Source organism: Dacryopinax primogenitus (assembly GCF_000292625.1).
Source record: "Dacryopinax primogenitus strain DJM-731 SS1 chromosome Unknown DACRYscaffold_8, whole genome shotgun sequence".
NCBI lineage: Eukaryota > Fungi > Basidiomycota > Dacrymycetes > Dacrymycetales > Dacrymycetaceae > Dacryopinax > Dacryopinax primogenitus.
The window spans coordinates 283,783-310,042 of NW_024467205.1; the positions used below are offsets into that span (position 1 = coordinate 283,783).

At 52.2% G+C, this 26,260-nt stretch overlaps 12 protein-coding genes across 12 annotated transcripts; 10 read left to right on the forward strand and 2 right to left on the reverse strand.

Annotated features, from left to right (window-relative positions):
- Positions 1–99: 99 nt before the first annotated feature.
- On the forward strand, positions 100–533 carry DACRYDRAFT_107079 (uncharacterized protein; the record flags this gene model as incomplete). Its single annotated transcript, XM_040768401.1, has 2 exons — positions 100–469; positions 520–533. The coding sequence occupies 2 exons, from the start codon at positions 100–102 to the stop codon at positions 531–533; spliced, it is 384 nt and encodes a 127-aa protein (XP_040629039.1).
- Positions 534–894: 361 nt separating this feature from the next.
- On the forward strand, positions 895–2,268 carry DACRYDRAFT_107080 (uncharacterized protein; the record flags this gene model as incomplete). The annotated part of the gene is made up of 1 exon (XM_040768402.1): positions 895–2,268. One exon carries the CDS (start codon positions 895–897, stop codon positions 2,266–2,268), a length of 1,374 nt encoding a protein of 457 aa, XP_040629040.1.
- A 2,093-nt stretch (positions 2,269–4,361) lies between these two features.
- DACRYDRAFT_107081 (uncharacterized protein) lies at positions 4,362–4,729 on the reverse strand (the record flags this gene model as incomplete). The annotated part of the gene is made up of 2 exons (XM_040768403.1): positions 4,362–4,496; positions 4,550–4,729. The coding sequence occupies 2 exons, from the start codon at positions 4,727–4,729 to the stop codon at positions 4,362–4,364; spliced, it is 315 nt and encodes a 104-aa protein (XP_040629041.1).
- Positions 4,730–4,799: 70 nt separating this feature from the next.
- DACRYDRAFT_107082 (glycoside hydrolase) lies at positions 4,800–5,612 on the forward strand (the record flags this gene model as incomplete). The annotated part of the gene is made up of 4 exons (XM_040768404.1): positions 4,800–4,827; positions 5,126–5,400; positions 5,453–5,491; positions 5,547–5,612. The coding sequence occupies 4 exons, from the start codon at positions 4,800–4,802 to the stop codon at positions 5,610–5,612; spliced, it is 408 nt and encodes a 135-aa protein (XP_040629042.1).
- Positions 5,613–7,167: 1,555 nt separating this feature from the next.
- DACRYDRAFT_15529 (uncharacterized protein) lies at positions 7,168–7,578 on the forward strand (the record flags this gene model as incomplete). The annotated part of the gene is made up of 1 exon (XM_040771117.1): positions 7,168–7,578. The coding sequence occupies one exon, from the start codon at positions 7,168–7,170 to the stop codon at positions 7,576–7,578; it is 411 nt and encodes a 136-aa protein (XP_040629043.1).
- An 812-nt stretch (positions 7,579–8,390) lies between these two features.
- Positions 8,391–10,327, forward strand: DACRYDRAFT_107084 (alpha-amylase; the record flags this gene model as incomplete). Its single annotated transcript, XM_040768405.1, has 9 exons — positions 8,391–8,499; positions 8,600–8,877; positions 8,930–8,968; positions 9,024–9,171; positions 9,224–9,336; positions 9,387–9,649; positions 9,712–9,825; positions 9,881–10,090; positions 10,144–10,327. 9 exons carry the CDS (start codon positions 8,391–8,393, stop codon positions 10,325–10,327), a joined length of 1,458 nt encoding a protein of 485 aa, XP_040629044.1.
- Positions 10,328–10,877: 550 nt separating this feature from the next.
- On the forward strand, positions 10,878–11,411 carry DACRYDRAFT_21903 (uncharacterized protein). Its single transcript, XM_040772593.1, has one exon. It carries the CDS (start codon positions 10,994–10,996, stop codon positions 11,258–11,260), a length of 267 nt encoding a protein of 88 aa, XP_040629045.1. The 5' UTR covers positions 10,878–10,993; the 3' UTR covers positions 11,261–11,411.
- Positions 11,412–11,814: 403 nt separating this feature from the next.
- DACRYDRAFT_21904 (uncharacterized protein) lies at positions 11,815–12,995 on the forward strand. Its single transcript, XM_040772594.1, has 3 exons — positions 11,815–12,308; positions 12,360–12,426; positions 12,483–12,995. The coding sequence occupies exon 3, from the start codon at positions 12,516–12,518 to the stop codon at positions 12,792–12,794; it is 279 nt and encodes a 92-aa protein (XP_040629046.1). The 5' UTR covers positions 11,815–12,308; positions 12,360–12,426; positions 12,483–12,515; the 3' UTR covers positions 12,795–12,995.
- Positions 12,996–13,696: 701 nt separating this feature from the next.
- DACRYDRAFT_21905 (uncharacterized protein) lies at positions 13,697–14,450 on the forward strand. The gene is made up of 2 exons (XM_040772595.1): positions 13,697–14,154; positions 14,207–14,450. Exon 1 carries the CDS (start codon positions 13,954–13,956, stop codon positions 14,131–14,133), a length of 180 nt encoding a protein of 59 aa, XP_040629047.1. The 5' UTR covers positions 13,697–13,953; the 3' UTR covers positions 14,134–14,154; positions 14,207–14,450.
- Positions 14,451–14,650: 200 nt separating this feature from the next.
- Positions 14,651–18,311, reverse strand: DACRYDRAFT_115917 (Piwi-domain-containing protein; the record flags this gene model as incomplete). Its single annotated transcript, XM_040770096.1, has 26 exons — positions 14,651–14,668; positions 14,721–14,858; positions 14,905–14,992; positions 15,042–15,140; positions 15,191–15,211; positions 15,261–15,291; positions 15,336–15,449; positions 15,498–15,559; positions 15,610–15,668; positions 15,717–15,874; positions 15,926–16,013; positions 16,045–16,075; positions 16,120–16,187; positions 16,239–16,287; positions 16,337–16,428; positions 16,479–16,537; positions 16,788–17,094; positions 17,144–17,247; positions 17,302–17,372; positions 17,423–17,482; positions 17,541–17,550; positions 17,575–17,630; positions 17,680–17,772; positions 17,834–17,931; positions 17,984–18,147; positions 18,197–18,311. 26 exons carry the CDS (start codon positions 18,309–18,311, stop codon positions 14,651–14,653), a joined length of 2,253 nt encoding a protein of 750 aa, XP_040629048.1.
- A 4,127-nt stretch (positions 18,312–22,438) lies between these two features.
- DACRYDRAFT_21906 (NTF2-domain-containing protein) lies at positions 22,439–24,480 on the forward strand. Its single transcript, XM_040772596.1, has 2 exons — positions 22,439–22,524; positions 22,573–24,480. The coding sequence occupies exon 2, from the start codon at positions 22,634–22,636 to the stop codon at positions 24,245–24,247; it is 1,614 nt and encodes a 537-aa protein (XP_040629049.1). The 5' UTR covers positions 22,439–22,524; positions 22,573–22,633; the 3' UTR covers positions 24,248–24,480.
- A 1,055-nt stretch (positions 24,481–25,535) lies between these two features.
- Positions 25,536–26,207, forward strand: DACRYDRAFT_107088 (uncharacterized protein; the record flags this gene model as incomplete). The annotated part of the gene is made up of 1 exon (XM_040768406.1): positions 25,536–26,207. One exon carries the CDS (start codon positions 25,536–25,538, stop codon positions 26,205–26,207), a length of 672 nt encoding a protein of 223 aa, XP_040629050.1.
- Positions 26,208–26,260: the final 53 nt, after the last annotated feature.

Below are 26,260 nucleotides of genomic sequence, written 5' to 3' on the forward strand. Positions count from 1 at the left end.
ATGTCATAAAGGCTTAGTCATGTCTCTTGACCAAGCAATGAGCTGGTGCCCTGACAGTCTCTCACACTATCTAGTGCATTAGCTTCACTCAAAGCTATTATGGTGTCTGACCCAGATGAAGTCTTCATCCCTCCTGCGGACAATGAGGAGATGACGGAAGCCCTTCCATCCATCCCTCCCCCCACCACTCTGCCTATGGCAGAACCTGTGCCTGTGGTACTCCCCATACCTGCTGCAGTGGTCCAGATGGTTGCGTCTGCCCCTGCCCCTCCTTCTAGTGTCTCTGACACTCTATGTCCATTGGTCATTCACGCAACCAACACGCCATCCTCTGCCCCCATACAGGGTGAGGGCTCTGGCACCCCAGCAACCATTTTGGCTGCCCCAGGGCCTCCTGCTCCCCTTCCTTGGGACAGGGCCCATAATGACAATACTGCCTCCGGCAGCTATCAACATCATGCCCATCAGGGTGAGCATTATGGATCTTCCAACAACCATTATGGTGATATCTCTCCCCAGATGTCCAAGGATGAGTACTTGCATCCCCCCACTCTGGATTTCACTTGCAGGTCAAGTGACACACATTACTGCGACTTGTGTGTGGAAAGTTGGAAGCCATATCCTTGGCTTGCACTCTATCTGACACATAACATGGAATTGGCCATTTGTGGCTGAGAACAGCTCACTGACAAACTGGTATATAATCGCATCAAGTTATGAGATGCAGAGCAGGAGCTTGATTGCCTTTGGGGCGAGCGTGAGGAACACACAGATGAGATTCATAATCTCAAGCATGACTTTGAATCACACATTGCTTGTCTGGCGGACTCTCTCAAGATGAGCAATGAAAATCTCACTCGTTCTCTCAATGAGAATGCTTGCATGTCATCCAGGATGGATGAAGCCCAGCGGTTGCTCGCCAACATGCACAATATGCTCCTCCATGCTCAGAGAGACATGGAGATCCAGGGATCCCATCATTGGGATGAGAGCAATGCTCTCCAGGACAAGATTGGTCATCTGAAGGAAGATGTCTTGCATTATCACATCAAATGCAATGAACATTGTTCTGAGAATGATAAGCTAAAGGGCAAGCTGTCTGCTTTCAACAGCGCCCCTCCCCCTCCCCCTCCCTGTGCTCCTCTGCCTTCTGCCACTTGCAAGGCGGCTCCCCCTTCTGCCTCTCATGAGGCAGACAAGTTATATGACATCCTGATGGATGTCGGCCCCATCAAGGAGGCTCCAGCAGCTGCCCTGATGACCTCCGCTGTTGCAAAGGTCTCCACCATTGCGAGGGTTCCTCCCATTGTGAAGGTCTCTGCCATTGCCCTTGGTAAATGTCCCATAGTGGACAAGCTCCCATCTGCATGCCCACAGAAGATGCAGTCTCTCATGACTGCCACATCCTCCTCCTGCGTCTCTGCCATTGGCAAGATGTACAGCGCAGTGGTTGCCAGCTCATCTGGTAAATCATCCAGTCAAAAGGATGAGATAGCATACACCTTGCCACCGCAGTTTGCCCCTATGGGCATAGCGATTACTGGCAGTAAATGCCTGCCACACAGCCTCCCTCCTTATGATAAGGAGAAGCTGTGGGAGTACATCTTGACTCCCAGACACTTAGGTGCTATTTGCAAGCACAATCCACCTCACTGGGCGAGGTGCATGGAGACAGCAGATGCCTACTGGGCCATCCAACCCCACTATGGGCCCCAATTTGGACTACTATGGTCCAAGTATAACAAGATGATCAGTCAAATTGGAACCAAAATAAACCCCCATGCCAATAAGGGGGTGGGCATTCGCTGCTCATGGGATGGATGCTACTACATCCTGGACCTCCATCTCTGGAAGTTCTTGAAAGATCATTGTCCCCACAATGATAACAAATTATTTGTTTGCAGAGATGCAAATGTGTTCTATGAGGTCTGCATGGACCTCTTCTCCTCTGAAGATTGCTTCAAAAACCTTGCCTGTGCAGCAAAAATCCCTGAGCTCCCCATGCCCCATTGGAGCACGTCTGCACACTTCCAGCATGTGCTTTGCATCATTGATGGCCAGCACACCTGGGACATCATTGCCATCATGCATGAGCTTGCAGCCAGCGGGCTGCAAGGAGGGAAACTAGCCACATGGGTCAGCCACTTTGGCCATAGGGCCAGGAAGGCACAGCACATTGGTGGCTCCTTCTGCAAGCACATCCTTGATGAGGATGCAGCAAAGGCACTTCTGGCCTTTGATTCCCAGAACAACTCGCTCTGGACATAGGTGTATCAATCTGCAATTGTTCCACCTCCCCAGGTGGATCTCCCTCCCTTGGGTTTGAAACCAGAAGGTTTCCCCTGGAGTGATGAACACACCCCTGCTATTGCAGGGCCATTGCATGTTGACATCCCTTCTGAGAAGGATGTCTCTCTTGATTACGGTTCTGATGACCGTGATGGGTACAACAAAGGTCTCTGAGTTGTAACCTCCTCCTCTTTGAATGGGGGGGAGTGTAAGGGATATGTAAATATCCCCATACTTACCATATACAGTAACACTGCCTCTAGGGCAATTGGATCGTCCAATGGACTTACATGTAGCAGGTGGCTGTAGGCCACCCTTTTCTCTTATCTCTCTTTAGTACACCTGTGTTGTATTACTACTAGATAGTAATACATTGGATTAGTGTACCTATTGGGAGCAAAAGGGCATTGTAAGCCCTTTCACATGTCCAGCATCCACACAGTATGGACCAAGCACATACCAAGCAAAGGAGATCACAGAGGTACCCATAGAATACAAAATCAACAGCTAGGCTGGATAAAGGCAAAATATACAAAGGATGAGAAGCAGTATCAAGGGTTGAGGTGTGTGATAAGCAGAGTCCTACAGGAAAGACTGTGTCAGATCACTCATTCTGCTGCCTCAAAAGCCACACCACCCCGACCTATGGTGCAACCTCCCCATGAACATCCAGTGCCTTCTCAGCACATACCACTGGGAAACCTGCATCACATCCCCAAGGTCAAGCTATGGTGGCAGGGTTGGGAGGGGATGGACTCATTGATATAGCCCCTATGAAAGCAAGGCGTGCTCTTGGCAAACCGGTGTGCGCATTTACACAGGTCAGACATTCATAAGTCGATCGTTACATTCTATTAGAGATATAATAAAGGGACAGACACAAGGAACGGTGATGTCATCGTGACCAGACACTTCCACGTTCCTGAGAATGTCAGAGAAAATCCTGACGCGACACGACCTGTTCACGTCCGACCATCTTATTGACATTGGAGCAAATTCAGTCGACCATTTTTTTGTACTTGCTTCGCCTGTCCGTCCACCTTTTCTCCCTCCTCGCACTCTATGCCCACGACACTTGCAGGTACTCTGTCTTGTCCGAGAGCCCATCTTTACTAGAGCGTCGCACGGTACGGTACACATGTATGCTCAGCTTCATGCTCAGTATGCGCGTCTTGCGAAGAATCAACTGTCTGATATCCCTGGATGTATCGAAGAACTCTGCTGTCGGCCTTACGGTAGATCCTTGCAGCGAGATCTCCGATGCATAGCATCCCTGCCTGTATATCACAGAACATCCCTGTTGGTCTGGTGTCGAACCGATGTTGATGGTTTACCAGGTAGAATATTTCCCTATCACGACAGGGCCGGTTGTTCATTCCGTCACATCTTTCCTTGTCAAACGCGGGCTTGATCAAAGAGCATACTGTTGTGCTGCGCGGAGTAGAGGGCTCTGACCGTCTGCGGACGCGTACCGCAGATGGGGGTCCCCGCCCTGACTCCAAGATTACTCTGGTCTTTTGCTTATCCCTGTCCCTCAACCTGAGCGACGCAGACTACAAAGGAGTTCTGCTACGGCATTTCGCGACCTCAGCTCTGCGCTGTGCTGTGTCACGTCATATCCGCTCTTCCTAAAAATATTCGGCACAGTTTGCACGCAGGACAGGACGACTTTTTCGCTCTACACCTCGCCTGGCCCTGGAAAATTCCTACTCGAAACCTGCTTCACCCTTGGCTTCTCATGCTAGTGTCGCGCGAGACTAACGGGTGTGCTTGATCTCAAAGAACTGTCTTCACGACGACCTTGTTATTGGAGCGTATCGATCTCGTCCGTGGCTTTGCCGGCCCTCTGTCAGCGCGTCTCTCGAGACCCATCCTATTTTTAGCCCTACGACCGGTCAAGAGCGTCAGGACTTACCTCTCCTGGTGGCTTGTAGGTGGCTGCCCTGCACACATCATGCAATTTTTGGAATAACCTGACTGTGGTTACCTACGTCTTCGCCGATCTGAGCTGGGCATCCTCGATCTCTTTTTTTCCTCTGCTGCATCTTCTGGTACTCGCGCTCCATGCGCGCCTATTCAGCGGTCTTCTCATGCTCTTTCACTAACTGCTCAGCGGCCTTCTCCGGCTCAGCCGGGTCAGGGGGAGTGCGCAGTTCCAGCCAAGAAGAGTCTTCGTCCGTTTCTCGTTCATGGAGCTCATCCTGGTCCTGTAGGAGAACTCAACCAGTCTGCTTCTCTCCCAGAAAGCAACGAGACTCACGTGCAAGTCGATATCTCTATTGTCTAGGTGTCGCACCCCATACCCAACATCCAACTGGTCGAAGGATCTTGCCTCCACGGTGGCGAGCCATTGATTTTCAGTCTGCAAGACTCGTGTTGTGGTGGCAAGCCAAGATAATGCGAGCAGGGAGACAAAGGGTGTGATGCGAATGGTGAACATGTTTGTCAGTTATGCGAAGAAAGGTAAGTCGCGTTGGTCGTTTCGCCCTCGAACTAAACAACTGCAATCAATGCAGGAGTATTTCGTTATAAGAGGTAGTGGGTGAGAAGAAACCAGCTTCTCTGAAGAAACGGTTTGTGGTACGGCGAACATTGTATATGGTAACTGTGAATCATCCCCCGGGTTGAAGCATCCTCGAGCCTCTCCCAGACTCCGCAGTCAGGCACACGGGCACCCCCGCTTCGGATCAAAATCTCTCCTCTTTGCTAAACTGTCATAATCTACATTGATACCCACTTCGCCTGGCAGGTCGGGATAACATATATGCACGCTGATTGCTCCTTTCTCTTGGTCCATTTTCACCGTCTCCCTGTTTATGGCTTCATTCGTCCATAGCTCCGACCAAAGCATCCAACCCTGAATCAGTCGGGTACGACGTCTACGACCTGTACGACCTGGGCGAGTGCGAGTTTGACCAGCAAAAGTCGACCCGTACGCACTGGGGCGTGAAAGAAGAGCTCATCTCGCTCATCGCGGACGCGCAGGAGAAGAACCTCGTTTGCTACGTCGATTCGGTCTTGAACCACCGGGATAGGACGGAGGAGTTTGGAGTGTTGGGGGTGGATCAGAAAGATAGGAGGAAGGGGATTAGCGGGCTGTATGACATTGAGGTGCGTTGGCCGGACTGCCTGAGTTTTGCAGACACTGATGTGTGGTGCACAGGGATGGACTGGATTTGACTTTCCTGGTCGGCATGATCAAGTGTGTTCTCTTCCGAGTTCATTGGCTAAGGCTCGCTGACATGGACTCGAGGCAGTACTCCGAGATGCATTTCAATTTCAATCACTTCACCAGGGTAGACTATGATCAAGGGTATATTTAAGATCCGCGGGGATGGGAACTATGATTACGCGCCTTTACATTCGGAGATTCGGGAGTTCTTCTCCTTGTGCACTGCCCCTGCAAGCAGTGACCAAGCTGAGGGATATGAAGCCTACTGTAAAGTATCTCTGTGAGTTGAAGCATGTTTGAGGCTCTCCTGGCCGCTGTGTGTTCAGCTTGATCATCTCCGCGATATTCTCTGGGGAAGGTCTGTAGTCAGCTAATAAATCATCTCACCGAGTCAAACCGTGAGCCGAGACGCTGTAGATCGGCACAGCGTAAAGGGTGTCTATACAGTTAACTCAGCACCACGCGGACTTCTCATGACGTGTGCTCTCGGTTGCATCCGCGAAGTGGTTGACGCGTCACAGGAAGTGTATTTAATCCCTGTTCTTCTTTTCCCACCCCACTTTGTACTCCGACTCTTCAAATTCATCCTTGTCTATGACAAGAGAGAAGCGCAATACAAAACCCTTCTTGGTTCCGCGTCAGCGCCTTCCTCTGAGGCTTCGGCAGAGATTCCATCATCTGATTAAGTCGAGTTTTCTGTCATATTCTCATGATGTACCACTCATCGATGGACTAGATACTATCTAATCATTTCATTTCAGTGTATTTATGAGGGTGTAAGGGAATGATCAGCCCTTCTTATCCTATCAATGGTCCGAGCCGGGACCTGCAGATCAGGGAGAATACGACTTCAGCACTGCGACTTCAGCACTGCGACTTCAGCACTGGTTTGTTCATGTTATGTTATGTGCGACACGGGAATCCAACTCACGGGGTCCCTGTGGTGCCGGTTGGTTGTAACCTCCCCGGACCTGCTGTTACCCCGCTTGGGTTTGACACTGGTATTAGCTGACTACGCAGTTCCCGACTGGAAAACGTGAAGCATGCTTGGACTCGGTGAGGTGATTTACAAGCTGACAACACAGTCCCCGGCTGGGAGCCTCGAGCATGTTTCGACTTGCTGCGGTGATTTGCATTTGCAGTATATAAAGGCTCACTGTACCACAAACGATTTCCTCAGAGAAGCTGGTCTTTTCTGACTCACCATCTCTCACACCGATATAACTACTCTTGCATTGACTGCAATTGTTCGCGCCAAGTGCCACCTTCACCACCAACGCAACTTTCCTTCTTCCCTCACTTTCCAACATGTTCACCATTCGCATCACACCCGTTATCTCTCTGCTCGTGTTCTCTTGGCTTGTCACCGCAGCACCAGTCTTGCAGACCGAAAATCAATGGCTCGCCACCGTGGAGGCAAGATCCTTCGACCAGTTGGATGTTGGGTATGGGGTGCGACACCTAGACGATAGAGATATCGACTTGCACGTGAGTCTCGTTGCTTTCTGCGAGAGAAGCAGACTGATTGCACCCTCCTACAGGACCAGGATGAGCTCCATAAACGAGAGACGGACGAAGACTCTTCTTGGCTGGAATTGCGCACTCACCCTGACATCCCTACGCCGGGCCCGTCAAAGCAACGCGCCAACAACATCGGGTCCCTTATCACACGGAATCCCGACCGGCTACTGACGAATCACACTTCCATGAATCACTTGCTCAATACGCCCCCGATTCGGCCGAGACGCGAAGAAACAAAAGAAGGAAAAGAGCACACGGTTCCGTCACAACTCAGCCAAATTTTTACTACAAGGCCGGATCCCGAGCCGTTCACGGCAGAGGGCCAAAGGCTACGTGCACAACAGCAGATGGATCTTGAGCTGAGTGGTGAGCACGAGAAGGCGAGGAATAAGATGGAGAAGAGACAAGCAGCCGAACTGAGAACGGCGTCGAGGGCTGTAAAAGTAGCCCAAGTAGTCGGCAAAGTGAGCGATGCGTGGAAGAACTTCACCGGCCAGCCAGAACGGGTGAAACCGGTGACACCGGGGAACCAAGGTGGTTCAGGGAACCAAGGCGGTTCAGGGAACCAAAGGAACCAAGGCGGTTCATCGAGCTAGACCTAGGACCGTATTAGGCAGTGAGGTGCCCACAGAAGGTTAGCAAGGCCAGTAATATAGGTATACTCCATTAACAAGGTCGTGACGAAGATTCCGTAATCCGGTTCATTGAGATAAAGCCTGGCCATCAGTCTCGCACCATCATAGATACGTTGATACATGCAGGGAGATCAGACAGTTGACTCTTGGCAAGACCCGCATCCTGAGCATCTAGCATCGCTGAGCACACATGGGGAGCGTGATGTACGATGCTGGAGTAAGGACATGACCCGACAGAGAACCTTTAAGTGTCATCCGCACAGAGCCTCTGTGGGAGGGAAAGCAGGACGGAGAGGCAAAGCAAGTACAGTTTGCTCCAATGTCAACGAGATGGTCTCGGACGCGGAGTGTTTTATATAAGCCGAGTTTTCTCCGATACTCCCGCTCTCACGATGACATCACCAGTCGTCGTTTCTGTCCCTGTGTTACCTCATCCTAATCGAAAGCGACGATCGACCGATCGATGTCTGTCTCACCTGCGTATATGCGCAGGGGCTTGCCAGGAGCACGCCTTGTTCGCACGCCTCTTATATCTCTCAGTCCTTCCCCCTCTATCCCCAACTCCTGGTCCTTCCTCTCCTCTTCTCTATCTCTTGACTATCCTCGCGCATTGCTCGACGGCATTACAAGAATTACTACTTAGATTCAAAAGAAAGCAACATGTCGCATCATGCTAACGCAGTCTACTCCGATGCAGGGCATAACTTCACGATGGCACGTCTGCTTGTCCAATCCATGCCGTCCTAGCTGACCTTGGTCGGTGGTGGGAAAAGATGCAGGCTTTCGAGTGGTACTGCGAAGGCGGTGGGGTACATTGGAAGAAACTGCAGTCGCTTCTTCCAGATCTAGCTGCAATGGGGATCACAGCGATGTGGCTGCCTCGTACGCGCTTCCCCTTATAGGTGCATGTATGCGCGCTGATTGCTACTCTCTCTTGTTCCGCTTCCACCGTCTCCTTGTTTATGGCTTCATTCGTCCATAGCCCCGACCAAAGCATCCAACCCTGAATCAGTCGGGTACGACGTCTACGACCTGTACGACCTGGGCGAGTTTGACCAGCAAAAGTCGACCCGGACGCACTGGGGCACGAAAGAAGAGCTCATCACGCTCATCGCGGACGCGCGGGCGAAGAACCTCGTTTGCTATGTTGATGCAGTCTTGAACCACCGGTTTGGCGCGGATAGGACGGAGAAGTTTGGAGTGGTGGAGGTGGATCAGAAGGATAGGACGAAGGAGATTAGCGGGCTGTATGACATTGAGGTGCGTTGGCCGGACTTCCTGAGTCTTGCAGACACTAAAGTGTGGTCCCCAGGGATGGACTGGATTCGACTTTCCTGGTCGGCATGATCAAGTGTGCTCTCTTCTGAGTTCATTGGCTAAGGCTCGCTGACATGGAATCGATGCAGTACTCCAAGATGCATTTCAATTTCAATCACTTCACCGGGGTAGACTATGATCAAGGCACGGGCAAGAAGGGTATATTCAAGATCCACGGGGATGGGAAGAATTGGTCTTCCGGGGTAGACTCGGAGAACAGGAACTATGATTACCTCAGTAAGCGCCTTCACGTTCAGGTTCGCTGAGCGTGGACTAATCGGGGAACCAGTGGGTGCCGACGTAGATTATGACCATCCCGAGGCGAGAGAAGACGTGATCAAGTGGGGCAAGTGGATCATTGATGAGATCGGCGCCGCTGGGTTCCGTTTCGACGCCGTCAAGGTGATTCGCACCATCGCATGCTGTCATCCACAAAGTATTCATTACACCAGCACATTGACCGTGGTCTCATCGCCGACTTCATCAAGATCGTGCGTGAACAGACCCACAAGCCCGCAATGTTCGCTGTCGGCGAGTTCTGGAAAGATTCGATCCAGGATCTGGAGACCTACCTATCTGCCCTCGGCACTCAATTCAGCGTGTTCGATGCGCCGCTGCATTACAACTTTAAGGAGGCCGGTGAGGCGGTGGCAGATTTTGACCTGAGGAAGGTGTGGGAGGGAACAGTGGTGAAAGAGAGACCAATTGATGCTGTGTAAGTGCACATCTTGTGGCATATACCGCGCGTTCCTGGACATACGGCTTATGACTACGCAGAACGCTTGTGGATAATCACGACACGCAGATCGGTCAGTCGCTCGAGAGCTGGGTAGCTCCCTGGTTCAAACCTCTGGCCTACGCTCTGATCCTCCTAAGGCCGGATGGCTATCCGTGCGTGCTTCCCCCCACCCTCCTTTTCCCAGAATCTTCCTTATGCTCTGTGCAGCTGCGTCTTCTACGGCGATCTGTACGGTACCCTTGGCTCGAGCCCTCAGCCTCCAGTTTCGCAGCTCGCCGACTTAATCCGCGCGCGCAAGCATTTTGCCTACGGCCCACTGAGGGATACGTGGGACCACCCGAACTGTGTCGCTTGGGTCAGAGAGGGGGATGAGGTACATGATGGGTGCGCCGTAGTGCTCTGTAATGGGGATGAAGGGTAAGCCTTGACTTCCCCGCTCTCTTCGCTCCCCTCGCTTACCCTTTGCCCAGCGTGAAGAAACTCGACATCGGCACGTCCCACGCGGGCGAGAAATGGACCGACGTCCTTGGATGGCATGCCGGAGAGGTCATCATAGCAGAAGATGGCTGGGCAGAGTTCAGATGCCCTGCGAAGAGCGTAAGTATCTGGACTTGGGAGAAGGCAAGAGGGAGGGAGGCGTTTGGGAAGAAGTAGCTGCTGGGCGGCTGAACATGGGCAGCCTTCGGCCGTAGAGAGAGCGAGCTCGTAAGATGGAAGGATGCAGGCTTCGGACATCATCGAATTAAGGAAGAAGGACTGCACTGAAAGCGACACGATTTGCTATGCGCGACTCACGAATACCGCTGCTCAGGTAGCGCAATCCGAAAAGATAGAACAGTTCCACAATTCGAGCGCCGATATCGGCGGGTATAAACGCTAGAAGTGATTTTATTGCGGAAGAAACAGGATCGTCCTAGACGTCAGAGGATACGTACCCCACGTACGGCCGCATACCACCGCTGGCCAACCGACCCAATTCTGCGAGAGGATGCCGCACCTCCAAACACGCTGAGACACCGCCCCAGCACCACGGCTCTTGTCCGCTTTTGTAAGCTGTCCAATATCTTTGGTCATCCAGTAAACAGGAGACTGGTTCGGGTTGCGGTCGGGCGCCTACCGGGTTGCGAGAACGCTGCGCGATACAAGAAGATTGCCGAATGGATTGCACATGACCCGCCTTCGCTTCTGTACGTCCATATCATTCATCATAGCATTTTCAACTTCCTCGGCCCATCACCCTATCATCACGGTTTGTCCTATCTGTGGCCGCCCGTCCGCGCCGTACGATTCATTAACCATCTCGATTCCGAAACCCGCATAATGTCCCTTACCCCTATTCCTCCTCTGCTCTTGAACAAGAAACTGGCATTACATGCCAAAGGCTTGGCGCAATCCCGTCCGCTAGGATACCACCGACCCGTGCGGGGCCACACGTGGATCCTCCACTTGATGCTTATCGAGCCTCGTCTGGTACACAATGAAGAAGACAGGCTAACAATGAGCACTACCAGATTGACTTATCTTTCAACTATCGCTCACTGCGCGTATAACCTCACCCAAACGTCTTCATTACCCAATCCCTGTTGATAAGGCTACGCGTGCTTCTGCGCTGGCCCGCCTCTTCGCCGGATTACCTCTTAAGGAGCATCACATATCCCTCTGAAAGCGGCAAGAAAGCGCCGGAACGGCTCAGACGGGACGCTTCCTCATCGGGCTTCGAAACCTGCCACGCGGCGGGGTTGTCTGATGTCCCTCTATGGCAGTATTGTTCAAGTCCTCGGCGAATGGGCTATGGGTCCTTGACTGTGCTGGGTGCCTGCTGTCCCTCTTGATCCAAGAATATCACTGAGGGAGCACCATGGCATGCTTTGAGATGTGTGGCTCCTGTGACGGCACACAAGCTGTCAGGTGCTAAGTCTCCCACTATCCCCGCTTGAGAAGCTCAGCGCACCGGCCACCTACAGCCCGAAGGCCGATCTCCTGGCAGGCATCTGCAACGTGTAGGTGTACATCTCGTAACGCCATAGCATCGCAATATCGTAGGATTCTTTATCAGCGTTCCGGTGTACTGGACAGCCGCTTGTCTCGCGCTGAGTTTGGTCAATGTTTGAGCGGTTCCGGATTGGGGGCATAGGGTGATACGCTTATCCTTTGTTGATTATGGATTGCCCCTTGTGATTGTCTGCCGGACCTCTCGCACACAGGTCAGACATCGCAGCACACGCATCAACGGCAGAATCACTGCGAGTCCTCAGCTGGCGCCCAGCCGCTTGCTGGAAGAGGAAAGACGCATCCAGGAGGACGTCCCATCGGCTAGAATGGATGTGCTGGAAAGAGCGCTCCTTCCAAGCGTATCCAGCAGATGAGGACACGTGTGCAGGGCTTGCTATATATGCTGAGATGCCAGCTCGTATCTGCGTCTTCTGGTAGACGGTGGTGGGGCAGCAGGGAGAACAGTAGAACCAGAAGCAAGCTGAATAGCACAGCTTCGGGAGAGGGAGAACCTAGGAGAGTTGACAGCGGCAGAAGCGGAAGGTCGGGGTGCCTGAGTCCGACCGGCTGGGGTCGGCTTCCTCACTCATGCTGTACTCCAGCGAGTGGGAATGGGTGTTGGTGTTTTGGGTATTGGTTTGCTCTGTTCGCTGCGACGTTAGTTCCCGCTGTAGGCCTGAGGGGTGGGACCGGCCTGAGAAGCGATCCCGTAGCCTGTGTTACCCTTTGTAAGGTGACCACGAGGTGCTTATCATGCCCCTCTATCCATCCTATCAGCCACAACAGCAACAAAACACCCCGCCGTTCCAGTTCCTACCTCATAATTCCCCTTGCAGGTCAGACCACCAACATGTCCAGCATGGTCAGTATTGCTTTCCCGGCGGGAGCAGTCAACGACAGCACAAGCCGAGCTGCCAGCGTCCACCAGCAGTGGGAGAAAAGGCACCTGACCCCCCACCGCTCCCTACGGTGCGATGTGCTGGAGCTGAACTTCTATTTCGGGTTGCGGAGGGAGCGCCGAAAGCTGTGCGCGGTGCTACGTTCCTACACGCTCGTGTTCTTGGACGACATGAATATGCTGATGACGTGCAACACCCGCGGCCGCAGGTGGACGTTCTCCGGGAATTGAGGAGCCCGAAGCTGTTTTGCCGTATTATTAATAGTGTATTGCCGGTGCATTGATGGAGCGACTGAAATAGCAGGTGGAAGATATGACTACCCGAGGATTGTCTATTCCCCTAGTACTTGCGTGCTATTGGGGTGTTCAGTGGATGATATAGAGATGAAGAACGACGATCGGCCTGATGGATGTCGGCGATTTTGCGACCTGTCGCCCGAACAGCCTTGCAATTAACAATAGAAGATGGAATAATACCTAAAACCCCCGACATACACATGCTTCAAGTTGCTGAACGATCGCGTTGATAGCAAGTTCATCCTCCGCTGCACCATCAAGCGGATCCTAGAATCTCTCCTCTCTTCTGCCGGTACATCAATATCAGCTCGGCCCCTTTGACCCAAACCGGGAAGCCGTATACCGGTTCCAAATGCGGTACAATGGTACGATTGAGAGTTGTTCATCCCGAGGTAGAGAAGCAAGCTGTGGTGCGTGTCATCAGCAGCTCGGCCAGTGATCTCGCATAAGGTGCCGAACTCCTCTTCCCATTAATGCATTCGGCCCCCGTTCGTTATCAATACCTTTCCACTGTATGACCTCAGTTTATCCTCATTGCTCCTGTGACCCTCTCCTCCTCGACCGAAAAAATGGTATATAATCCCTCCCATTTCGACGGCCACTGCTCAGTAGGGTTCAGACAATCCTCCCAAGCTTCACTCGTCCCAAGCCAGTCTCAGAGCATACCAACGCCTGCATCCGCTGTCACTGCCAAACAAATCCAAATTACCATCTCCTCCACCTATCTCATCCCTCCGTCCTCATCCGTCATCGTCCATCCGTTCTCACCCGTCCTCCATGCCCTCCACAAACACAGAGTATGTCCATATCCGTTTATCCCATCTTCTCATGCTTCTGTGTCTTTATCAAACACCCCTTTCCGCGCACGCGTCTCGCGTCTCTATCGCCGCATCCGCATGCCTCCGCCCCGAGTCATGCCCTTTTTTACTAGTACTCCGCGCACACGTTCTTCCGCCTGTCTTGCGTGCTTGACCGCCGTATATATTAACCCGTCTCCAAGAGAGCTAACGATAAATTTCAGACCACCCAGTTCTCTCTCCCCGCAATCGTTCCTTGCCCAACGTTCCAACCTCCCACCAGTACTAATCCACCAATGTGCCACACCCACCCCACCCAGCGCACCTCCGCCGCACCTCTCTCTCTCCAGCCGCCCGTCAACACCTGCTGGCAAGAGATCGATGAGAAAACCGTCACGATCATCTGCTGCGACTCTACGGAGTGCCCGGGTTCGCCCAACTACATCTCCAAGAAGCTCCCCATGCCTGAGCGCTGAACGACGCTGAGTCAAGAGAGGGTACGTAACCTTGGATTTGTTTTGGGGAGGCATGGGACTGATGTTCGGACAGCTCGCACGAGCCCTCAACCATCCGTACACGCTGAGCGTGTCCTTTACCAATTGCTGCTTTCCAACTTCTGCCATGTGATCTCATACCCCATGTTCCACATGCCAACGATCTTCCACTATGTATCTGTATGCCCTTTCAAATTTTCTGCCTGTCTGTCCACAACCATGTATTCACGTCTCATCCCATTCCTCTTTCCACCAATACCAATGATACGTTTTCAATACCAATACTTATTAATGTGTCGCTATCGCTACAAGTCGGCGCTATCAGTTCCTGTCGCCCCAAAATGCCCGCATTTGTTCCCACAATCGCTGCTAATCAAGACCCGCTACAAAGAGGAAAGGGACGCTTTCGAGACAGGGATGACGAGCGTGAGTACTTGACACCGCCCCACCCAGCACTTGGGTAAGGATGTGCCAAATATGCACACGCGACAGCCATGCCTCACATCCAGAACATTTTCTGCAACCCTTCATTAGTCTGCGTCTCCGTAAGAGGCGGGGAGAAAACGTACATCACGTAACCCGGAAGCTAGGGGTTTGAACGCTTGCTGATATTGCTGGCCTGTTGGGTGCTGGGATCCGGAGCCGCTGTCGGAGAAATCTTTGGAGGGGTCGAAGTGGACACGGGCGCGTTCGGGGCTGCAGAGGATCTGCAGTACTGTTAGAAGGTGTTGGCGGGGGCCAGCGGGGACGTACATCGGCGTAGTAAATCGGAGCTGGGATGCTGACGCTGCGTGTTGCACGTTGGTAGTTGTGGGTAAGTGCGAAAGTCAGAGTTTGTAACCTGGGATAAATGTCAATCTATGGACAGGTATTATTTGCCGAGAGCCTACAGATCCGAGCTCAGGTGGTTGTCGTCCACGATCGGGATACAGTGCATTGGTCTCGACGTCCCAATGATGCCTTGATGAGCCAGGAGGTAGAAGTCGTCACTAGTAGTGGGTCAGAACCATCGATTCACCAGTTGGCAATAAGTACCCACTGAGGCGGGCTCGTGATCGTGCTATGAGCGAAGTGAGTTGTGGGAGTTGTGCCAGACACGAATCACTCACTGATCGACCACAAGTCCGGGATTGACATTCCCTTCGACGCTCAGCTATCGTACGCAGACATGGACAAGGGCTTACCAGAGCGTTGATCCGCGTCCCTCGGGTTCTCTGCATACAAGCGCACATGGTGTCTCTTCCCGACCACGATTGCCGTGATTTTGGGATTAGCTTCGTTCACTTCCCGGAACGCCTCTAGAATAAACATCAGCAGCAGGGGCATGACATTGCACAGGTACTCACGTCTGATCGCTTCACACTCTTCTCTTACTACTTCCTCGTACATCCTCTCTCCAACGCCGTCCCTGTGAAGTATGATGAGCTCGGAGTGTATCGCGATTACTGACATACTTACCTGTAGTAAAGAATCCGCTTTGGGGTCGGTCCTGTCATTTTGAATCGAGCAATGGCGCTCTACAAAAGATAAACAAACATTGTTATGGGCCGGATGAAACACCTTACCTTCACCATTCCGACAAGATTCCCGATTATCTCCTGTTTTCCTCGCTGGATACCAACAACACCGTTGTATTTCGACACATTCTGATCCACTGAGAATGAGATCGCCGCAATGGTGGGCTTATAGCCCTCGCCTGGCCGTGGATGGCTTGTATCAGCACCTGAGGTTGCACTTAGTCGCAAAGCACAAAATCTAGATGCGCTTCAAATACCAATGACCATCAGCGGCTCGCCACCTCGGATCCACTGGATGCTTCCTGAATGGGGCACAAAGTTGATTCCACCCAGCTTGACATTGATCTATTAATGTTAAGTCGCGGCATTTGCTGACGGGACGAAGATCAAACCCTGTTGGATAAGATCTATGTCAGGAGGCTGTTAATGGAATGGAGAGAAACAAGCGTACTTCAGAGCCACGTTCTGGCAATAGTCCGCATTGCCTCGAGGACCAAGAGCTTTATCAGTTCGTAGGTGCTAAGGTTAGCGGTAAGTTTCCCCTGCGAGGATAACACGTTCACGTCTTACCTGCGTAGGGATCCCAAGAGTAATATCGCCAAAACGCTTCACAGCCGTGCTACAAATATCCTCAACGAAATTCACAACATGCACGTGAAGGGGCTTACTACCACTCAGTTTCTCCAGGTGTGAAAATGAGAAGAAGACTAGGAGGGCGTTTGAACCGTTGTTTCATGTTTTCAGCAACCTTGTGCAGAAGCTAGAACGAATACATCAGAGCTCTAGGAAGGCAGGATCGAACAGGCGTACTTGTTCAATGGTTTCTCTAGCATCCTTGGGATAAAGCACAGGCGCCGGATCCCTTATTCCTGCAGGGCCTGTCAGGGAACAATCACAGAAATCGAGGTGTGAACTTGCTCATTCCACACCTTTCCATCGTTTTTATGAGCAATGAAATGAAGTTCTTCACGTCCGGAGGAGAGACCCTATCATCAAGAACAATGACAGCCCAGCTATCGATGTTCTTTGGGGTATGGAACTCCGCGTTCTTCCATGCGCGGAATCTAGGCTGTTGGGTTACATTGTCTTTGTATGAAACCGGGATGGCAGGCAGCATACGCCCTTCGAGCGAGAGTGGGTTTGAATTGACCCTGATACCCGCACGCTGCACATAGTCTGACTGCGCGTGACCCATAGCATTCGAGCCGGAATTCGTGATAGCGAGGCGATCGGATGGCTTGATCATCGCAAACTCCTTGATCTGCTTGTCCCAGCTAAGATTGTCAAGCTTCTTCAGATCAAAGAACTGATTGGCATCGATTACAAGTAGCTCGACAGGGAGAATATCCTGTTTCCTGTTGCTTAAAGATACGCAGAGTGATTGGGGATGCTTGAGTCGACGGTTGTATTTGTCGAGCAGATAGTCCTAGAGACGTAATATTAGCCAGTGGATCATTAAGACGACCCTCACATACCTCAACGGTAGGGCCGTGTTCATCTAACCGTATCGCGTGGGCACCTCTCTTGTCAAAACCACGGATGACCTTGGGCTGGGCACCTGGACGATGCGCCGGAAGGACTCACATGCCTTTGAACATCCGATTCAAGGCGTGGATATGACGGTCCGTCAGACGGGCGAGTTCACGAGGATCGGAAAGTCGTAGGAAGTTCAAAATGGTGTCCACCAGTGGACGCTGTACCCACCTAGAGTTTATATGAATAGGCCCTTATGAAGCGGTAAAAGATGGACCCACAAAACGCTACTGGTAACGTCCATGTTCACCATTGGACCGCTGACTGTGGCACGGACAGACCTGTTGATAACAACATTAGCAGCGGATCCTGTCTGCCGATGGATGCGATGGGGCGTACTGGAAGAAGCCTCAACGCAACATGAGATAGTCACCAATCAACTTGTGTCCCTGAGTGACGTAAAAGTTGTTGCCACGGAAGGCATGCATCCTGCGAAGTTTCAGCCTCTGATATACCCTGCACAACAGCGGGTACGAACTGCATAGGAGCCATCCGAAGGAAAACGTTGATGTAGTTGACAATCTCGTCGGGGGGAATGGAGTTGGGGAGACGCATATAGTTCGCAAGTGAACTGGGCAGAGAGGAAAATCAGTGTGGATGCCCATGACCTGCAACTTCACATCGTCACTCACGCGATAGGAAAGCTTCGGTTAGCAGAGATTTTGACGATGAAGTGCCCCTTCTCTCCAGGAGGAGGCGGGGGCCTCTTCCTAGAAGTTAACACGTTGAACTACGATGCGAAATTAGATTATGAGAGCAACCGTGGAGTAATTTAGGAGCACCTCCTGATATGCCCCCCAAGGATATTGTACGGTCGACAGCATGATACGGCTTCCATCATAGGCAGCACGGGGAGTGAACGCTTGAGGATGTAGTTTTGTTTGCAAAATGTCAAACAGTTCGTAGTTCCTTCTGTGTGCAGTGGCGGATAATTCGGGGACGATTTCTGTGCAAGATATCAGCGGGTTCCTATAGACAGGAGCGTTGGTACACACCGACTTTATTGAGATAAATGACGCGGTCTGGGTGAAGCTGCATGGGGTACATATTCGTAATAACCTTGAGTCGGTTGCCAACTGTGTCCTTCGGTCGGCGGTCTGGACCAGACATGGTGATAGTGCTGATTCAAGAGCAGGTATATGCGAAGGAAGTAGTGAGAGAGCGGAGGTGTTGTTCTAGAGCTAGGTCTTGAGACTTGATCCTTATTGATCGGATTACTTGAAACGGGCATCTTATACCCTGCGAGGAATATGACGCGTGAAAAGAAATCAGCACGTGATAGGAGAAAAACGAGAAATAGGGGTTTGCAGAAACCCCAAATATCCCCCGTTTGGGCAAGATCGACGGTCGAATATCCGGGAGTAATTCAAGACGCCAGATGTAGAACAGTCCGCCGCTGAGAAGGTGAGTGCAGTGACACGAGTCGTGCACAATCTCCTGTCTGTGACAGGAGCAGATCGCCGGAAGATGAGATGAGATGACTCACAGCGGCGTTCGGGATGTGTCATGAAGGAATCAAGCCCCTGATCAAAAGCAGGAGATCTTCGTATTCTTTGTTTGAAAGCGCTCGTCGTAGGGGTAATCAGTGACCAGTCAACTGGGTTGAGAACCGGAGTGCACAGGAGGATGTATGCGCGTCATTTTGATTATGTGACAGGAGATGTGTTCTGTACAGAGAGCATTGTAGCAGAATGACCCTGAGACTTGATGCAGCAACCTTCCAGCCTCACTTGCTTATCCGAAGGCTATTACGTGATGCGCCCGCCAGATCTTGTTATGCTCTTGACTTCAGTAGTCACGCTGATGTGACTTGTAGTGATAATAGATGAATGTTGTATAACAAGACAACTGGGGCAAATACGACTTTTCATAGGCGTGTCGGACACACATCTACTATCAGGTCTGAAAATATGTCAGATGGACCAACAAGGTGATCACAAGGTGTGTACCTCATTTCTTCGAGCTATTCGAGGTAGGGCAGGCCGGATTATTGCAATCCTCAACCCAGCATACATCGCCATCACATTTCTGTTGGCATGCGAAAACGGGAACGGAGAACGCGGAATCCATCGAGGTGAAAAGGGAAGCTGTGATGCAACACGGGCTTATAGACTGGCGTGAGCGTGAGTGAAACTGACTCCGGACAGATTATGCTCACTGGAATGCTGCACAGGTAGGGCTCAAAAGAATAGGTTAGGACATCACCCCTGCGCCAAGCAGAGCCCCCTTTTAAACTGCAAGCTCAACAACCCAAAGTGCATATAGCTCGTACATGACGCATATATGGGGAGTTCTGGGCGTATTCCGAGCGCTAAAGATAGCAGCACCCTGGCAAGACAGCAACTTATTCGCTAATGCCGTGTGCGTCCTTCCAGTACGCACAGGATTAATCCCGAGGGGTGGAGTTCGGGAGCCGACGTACTGCCGACGGTCGACGAAGAATGAGTTTGCGGAACATGCACTGATCTTGGAAATCCGAAGCGGCAATGCGCAGCAGAGACGGCGTGATCGTCCACGGACAAGCCGAAGAAAGTCGCCCACTCAGGCGAAACCGTAGCGGAGAATGACTGATTTCCAACTCAGCACACGGCACATCTTGCCGTGTCCGCATTCATGCAATGCTTCATCGGGCAAGCTGAGTGTCGTGGGGCTTCCCAAATAGACTATGTAGTCCCAGAGATTCAAGAGTTACAAAGGACGGCCGAAGCCCCGCGGAGACACGATCAAGTTTAATACCAGTCAAATGAAAGTTTAGCCGGCCTTGAGAGGCTTCGCCGGGTTAACCCAAAAGTGATCGGCATGCATGAGGTCGCATCAATGCTGGTCAAGGGCTTGAGCTAAGTTGAACGACGTTGTTGAGGATGATGACGATGGTTGGGAAATGCTGCCGTTATCTGATCCGACTAGGATCCGATCCGATTGAATCTATCGAAGTTGAAATGGGTCGGGACAGTTCTCACTCTATTTGTTTTATATTTATTCAAGTCTCCGCGAACGCAAAGTCTGCACCTCCGCGGCAAGCCGATTCAATCAGATACATTAAATAAAGAAATGAGAATTTCTAAGTTAGACGTCACGCATCTCCTGAGGATGGATTACCTGCTATGGGATAGACGTACTTGCGTTATGTGACGAAGAACTGCCCGTAGACCGGATGGGGTCCAGAGGTGCCCTCAATGATCGATACATACAACGCAACTTGTCACTTCTATTCACGAGAACCCAGACCAATACCATTATCGTTACCGTTGTCGGACATATCCCGTGCATCGCGGTCTTACCCAAGAGTCCTGCTCGTAGCTCAAACGAAATCAGAGGATGCGTAATGTCGAGCAGGATCGCAGGGAGGAGGGTGATTACTGACACCACCCCACCCAATATCGGGGTGGAGAGATGCCAAATGAGCATTCTCTTCAGCCATGTTGTGTGACATCCGAAACATCCTCTGCGATCCTTTGTCAGTCACAGTCTACAGCGAAAGGAAGAGACTTACGGCACGTAAACATTCAGATAAAGGCTTGCAAGGCGTGTAGATACTGTTACAGAGTTAGATGTTGCGATTCCGATGCACTGTCTGAGTAACTTATCGATCGGTCCAAGTGTACCCGTACACGTTCAGCTGCAAAGGATCTGTGACACCATCAGGGCTGCACGTAGTACAGAGCGTTGCATGCTCACATCGGCGTAATAGGCAGGAGCTGGGATCCTCGCACTGCGTGTCACGCGTTAGTAGTTATGCGTGAGGGCCAACGTCAGAGTGGGCAGCATAGAGACCGAGTAAGCCGGATCATCCACTGATGACCCACTGGTCCAAGCTCAGACGGTTGTCGTCGACGATTGGAATACAATGCAGCGGTCTTGACGTCCCAATAATGCCTTGATGGGCCGGAAGGTAAAAAGCGTCAGTGGAAGGGCATCAGGACAAGCAATACGCCTGTTATTCAAACTCACCGGAAAGGGGTAGTCACCAGTTGATGGTGACTTACCGGAGCGCGTGTCCGCGTCCCCTTGGCTCGGTGGATAGAAGCACACATAGTGTCTTCCCGACCAAGATTGCCGTGATCTTCAGACTGGCTTCGTTTAATTCTCGGACTTCCTCTGAAATACGGGTGAGTCTGTGAATTGACTCAAAACACATCCTTTCACCTAATTGTTTCACACTCCTGTTTCACAACTTCCTTATACATCCCTTCCCGACGCCGTCCCTACATGTGGCTCAGCTGCGAGTTCGTTGGAGTCACTAACACACTTGCCTGTAGTATAGAATCCGCCATGAGGTTACCCCTGATGCTTTGAATCGAGTAACAGCGGATTGCATATGTTCAACATGGCAAACCATCCCAGCTTGAACCACTGTACTTTCACCATGTCAACATGGTTTGCTATGTTCTCTTGTCTTCCTCGCTGAATACCGACAATGCCATTGTATTTCGACACATAAGAGTAAGAGATGGCCGCAATGATAGGCTTATAGCTGTCGGGGCGACGAATGACTTGTATCGGCACGTAGGAAAGTAGTGAGACGGAAGGTACAAGTGTGGCAGCAACGAGATACCGATGACCATGAGCGGCTCGGCATCTCGGATCCACTGGATACTTCCTGTATGGGGCACAAAGTTGATTCCACCGAGCTCAACATTGATACTAGGGCCAAACCCTATCTCCTTTTCAGAAAGAGATCGGGAATGAAAAAGTAACAGCTCGAGCAAATCTGCCACAGAGAAGCTGAGAGGTATGATCAAAGAAGTGGGCAAACTCCTGAGTCGAATAGGGATAGATCGCCTCTGATCGATCAAATGAGTTTGATTCCCTGTAATATGCTGCAGCGTTATTGAGAAGACATTATGCAGTGCAGGGATGTCGATTGTTTTGCGTCCTTGTGATCAAAATTCCGCGTGGCATGTCTGTCAAGAGTGATGTTGTATCCAACATTTTTCGGTTGCCACTCCACACGTATGCAAGACAGAGAATACAGATCATAGGATGACCAGAAGTGCTAAAAGGAGGGGCTCAGCTTCCAACAGAGATGCAGGCGGAAGACCGACGTATAGCTAGGTGAAAAAGAATGGGGTGTATAATCGGGGTCTTACACTCTCCGGGGTCCTGGATGAAAAAATGGTTCCAGGTGAGTTTTGAGTGGTGACTTTTGCTCGTAGACTCTTGTGTGAAGTGGGCGTCTTGCCATCGTTCATCTCTTCGTCCTCGTCGTCCTCGTTGGCCTCGTCGTCGTCTTCTCTGTTCTCCTCATCGCTGCTTCATTCCATTTCACACACTTCTTCAAGCAACACAGTCCACCCTGTGGGTATAAAAGTCTGCATCAGAGGTACGTAACGCGCATACATTTACCATAAACGCTGACGCAGGCGCCTAGCATACCCAGACCGCATTTTTCCTTGGTCATCTGGTAAAAACCTCGCTGCACCATATCCCCGATGTCCGTACCCGCCGCGTCTTCCACCGACCCAACGTCTACTGTCCCTGCCCCCGTCGCCGGTGCCGGTGCCGGGCGGCCAGTGACCCCTGCGGACGTGGGCTGGCAGTTCGTACCGCAGTACTATACATTCGTGAACAAGCAGCCACACAAGCTGCACTGTTTCTACAACCGTAATAGCACCTTTACCCACGGAACGGAGGGCGAGGACGTCAAGCATCTTTCTGGCCAGGCTCAGATCCACGACAAGATCGTTTCCCTCGGATATCATGACTGCAAGGTCTACATCAACAGCGTCGACGCGCAGTCCTCTATGGCTGGTGGGATCATCATTCAAGTCATTGGGGAGATGAGCAACAACGGCGAGCCGTGGAAGAAGTTTGCTCAGACATTTTTCCTCGCGGAACAGCCCAATGGTTACTACGTCCTGAACGACATCTTCCGCTTCCTCAAGGAAGAAACCCTCGCCGAAGGAGATGAGGCCGAAGCTGAGGCTGAGCCTTCCGAGCCTGCTCCCGTAGAGCCCTCTCAAGCAGAGCCTGTCTCCGGGACTGCCCAAACCGAGTCGGCAATGGACGCCGCCGCTCAGCAGCCCCAGGCGCTCAACGGTTTCCACCCTGAGCTGGAGAAGGAATCCGAGCCCGCGGAAGACTTGGTCCACAACGAGCCTGAAGAACCCGTCCAGGTCGAGGAAGCCGTCCCTCCGATGCCTGAGGAACCGGCACATAGCATAGTCGTTGCTCCTTCTGCTCAGACGGCTGAGGAGCCGGCGCCCACCCCTGCCACCGTTGCCCCCGTCACGGCACCCGAGCCCGCAGCTCCTAAGGAAGTTCCTGCAAAGGTGGTCGACGTCGCTCCTCCCATGCCGGAGCAGCCCGCCCAATCCACTGTCGTCGCTCCCACTCCTGCTACTGCCCCCGCCGCGCCAGCCCAGCCCGCCCAGCCGGCTGCACCTGCGCCCCCACCAGGACCGAAGACGTGGGCCGCCTTAGCGAGCAAGGACTCGAACCGCTGGGGCGCTAACGTCGCCTCGGAAGCGCGTGGTGTCTCCGCTGCTCCTCCGCCATCCCGTACGCCCGCTGCGCCCGCGCCCTCCCCCGCTCCTTCACAGGGTGCGCGTCCGCCTACTTCTCAGGGGCCTCCTCCCGCTGCGCCAGCACCCGTGACCACCGCCCAGTGCTTCATCAAGAACGTCACTGAGGCAGTCTCCAAGACCGCCCTCGCAGACGTGCTCATGAACCGTTTCGGCCCAATAAAAGAACTCGAGATTGTACGCTCCAAGGCTTGCGCATTCCTCGAGTTCACGTCGGTCGAGTCAGCTGCCAAGGCTATCCAGGCCTCCCTCCCGACATCGCAGGGCGGGCAAGGATCAGTTCGCGTGCCCGTTGAGGGAGGAGGGTACGTACCGGTGCATATTGAGACGCGTAAAGAGAGGGGCGAGAGGCCTGTGAGCAGGCCTAGGGGTGGTGGGCCCGGGCAGCAGGGCCAGACAGGGCAAGGAGAGGGCAGGGGGGCAGGCAATTATAGGGGCAGGGGCGAAGGGAGGGGTACTGGTAGGGGTGGGGAGAGAGGGCGTGGCAGGGGTCAAGGCCAGAACCAGCAGCAGCAGAAGTAATTGGTTGAAGGATAAAGCAGGTGCACGAGTTTGGAGTTGAGAGCAGGTAGGGAGACTCCTGCTCATGCTCCTGTTCGTGCTGTGTGTTGTAATCCTCGTCTCCGAGACTATCTCTTCATGTTCTCCATATTCCTCCTGCACATCTACCCCTCCGTACATCCTTCAACCTTCAACTTTTAGCACCGTACTGGTACGTCCTAGTAGTCAACCATACTTCCTCAACCTCTCTTTCCTGCACGGCCGTGAATCTACCATCAGTTTTCATGCATGACTACTGATATTTATGCCTGCGCTGACAGTGCAACAAGAAACACGGGTTGTTTGACACGTGATACTGTTGTCCGCCTCTTTGGTACATGGCCGGTTCAATCGTCAAAAGTCTGCTTCTGCGCGCAACAGTCCTTTTGCATCGCACAGCCTGGAAAGTCCCTCCACTGATCTCTTCTTCGTCGTCTGGCTACAACCACCACCACACACGGCCTCACAGGGATCGATAGTTGTTCGTGTTCGTCCCATGCTTACCTGTCTGAGATTGTCAGTGAAGCGATGGAAAGTTTACCCGGCACACGCTCAAGCACACATGAGATCTCCTTTGCATGTCCCAGTAGATCCCGTACTTTAGTAGATGACATACACTCGTATCATAACCACCATTGGAATAGCATGTCACCCCAGACAGTGTGGAGGCGACCGTCATCAGATCCGAGATCAAGTGTTGATGACACATCATCGCGGGAATACCAAAGCGCATTCGCAGGGCTTCCCCACGCAGTTTACTTAGCAAGGCTTCGACTCGCTGCTTCTCCAAAGTGTTGCTCAGAATAAAACAACGTGGCCCAAGTCAACGCGGTCTAACGAGAACATATAAGCATCGACGTGAGCTCGAACGGATGCACAAAGCAACATGAATGCATGAACGTGTCATAATTCCAAAGCAGGTAATGGTCATCAAGAGCGGTCATGCCAACCGCTACAAGACTCATATCGGTTTACTCTGCTTGTGGAGACGTATTACCGCTCCCAGTGCGTAGACGCCGGCATCGAACATGTCAGAAACCCCAGAGATAGAAATATTGAGGGAGTTATAAGGAGACCGTCCGCTATTTGCTCTCCCACACATATCAGCAATGCGTACGTTCGCCTTCCTCACTGGCATTACGGCCATCGCCGTCCACACCGCTGCTTTCAAATTTATTCCAGAGAATGTAATGCTTCTCACTCACACCTCGTCCCTTCCGAAGTTGTTCGATGTGTCGGTTTCCCAAAAGATCAAGGGATCCATTTCCTCATGGTACAGCACTCGTATATTCGTTCTTTGACTAACGGCCATCAATACCTTCTCCTCTCGCACACCATCCCCTCCGAATTCCACCGGAGCTCGATTTTGGACATCACAGACCCGACCGCGACCGGCGCATATTGGTCGAACATCACGGCGGGAGCTCTTGCTGTTGAATACACTACTGCCGGCTTGAACATCACCTATCCTGGGGGAGGGTATGCATTCGAAAGCCTAACGAACGACTCGTTCTCGGTGCTGCATACGAGGCAGATCGATCCAACCCTTTCTTTCGATATCACCTTCCACACCTCGTCCCCCATCATCCTCAACGGTGGACTTGGTTCTCTCACCCTCGGCGTGACCAAGGGACAGATGCCAAACATGACGACGGAGTGGAGTATGCCTTCAGGTGTGACGTTCGGTTCATTCCATTGGAACGGTACAACACATGAAATCGACACGGCGAACAGCTTCACATGGTACGATCGCCAGTGGGGTGGTGATGTGCCGAAGAATTGGACCTGGTTCGGATTGCACGTTGGTTCACCGAATGACGAGAGGAAGACCACGAAGGTCAGCCTGTGGGCGATCGACCAGACAGATAACCTCTTGCCACGGACGCAGTTCGCCACGATTCGAAAGGAGGATGGGAGCCAACTAGTCGTGCCGGTTGTGTGAACACCGTCAGATGACGTTTGGACGTCACCGCACACCGGCTACGAATATCCCCA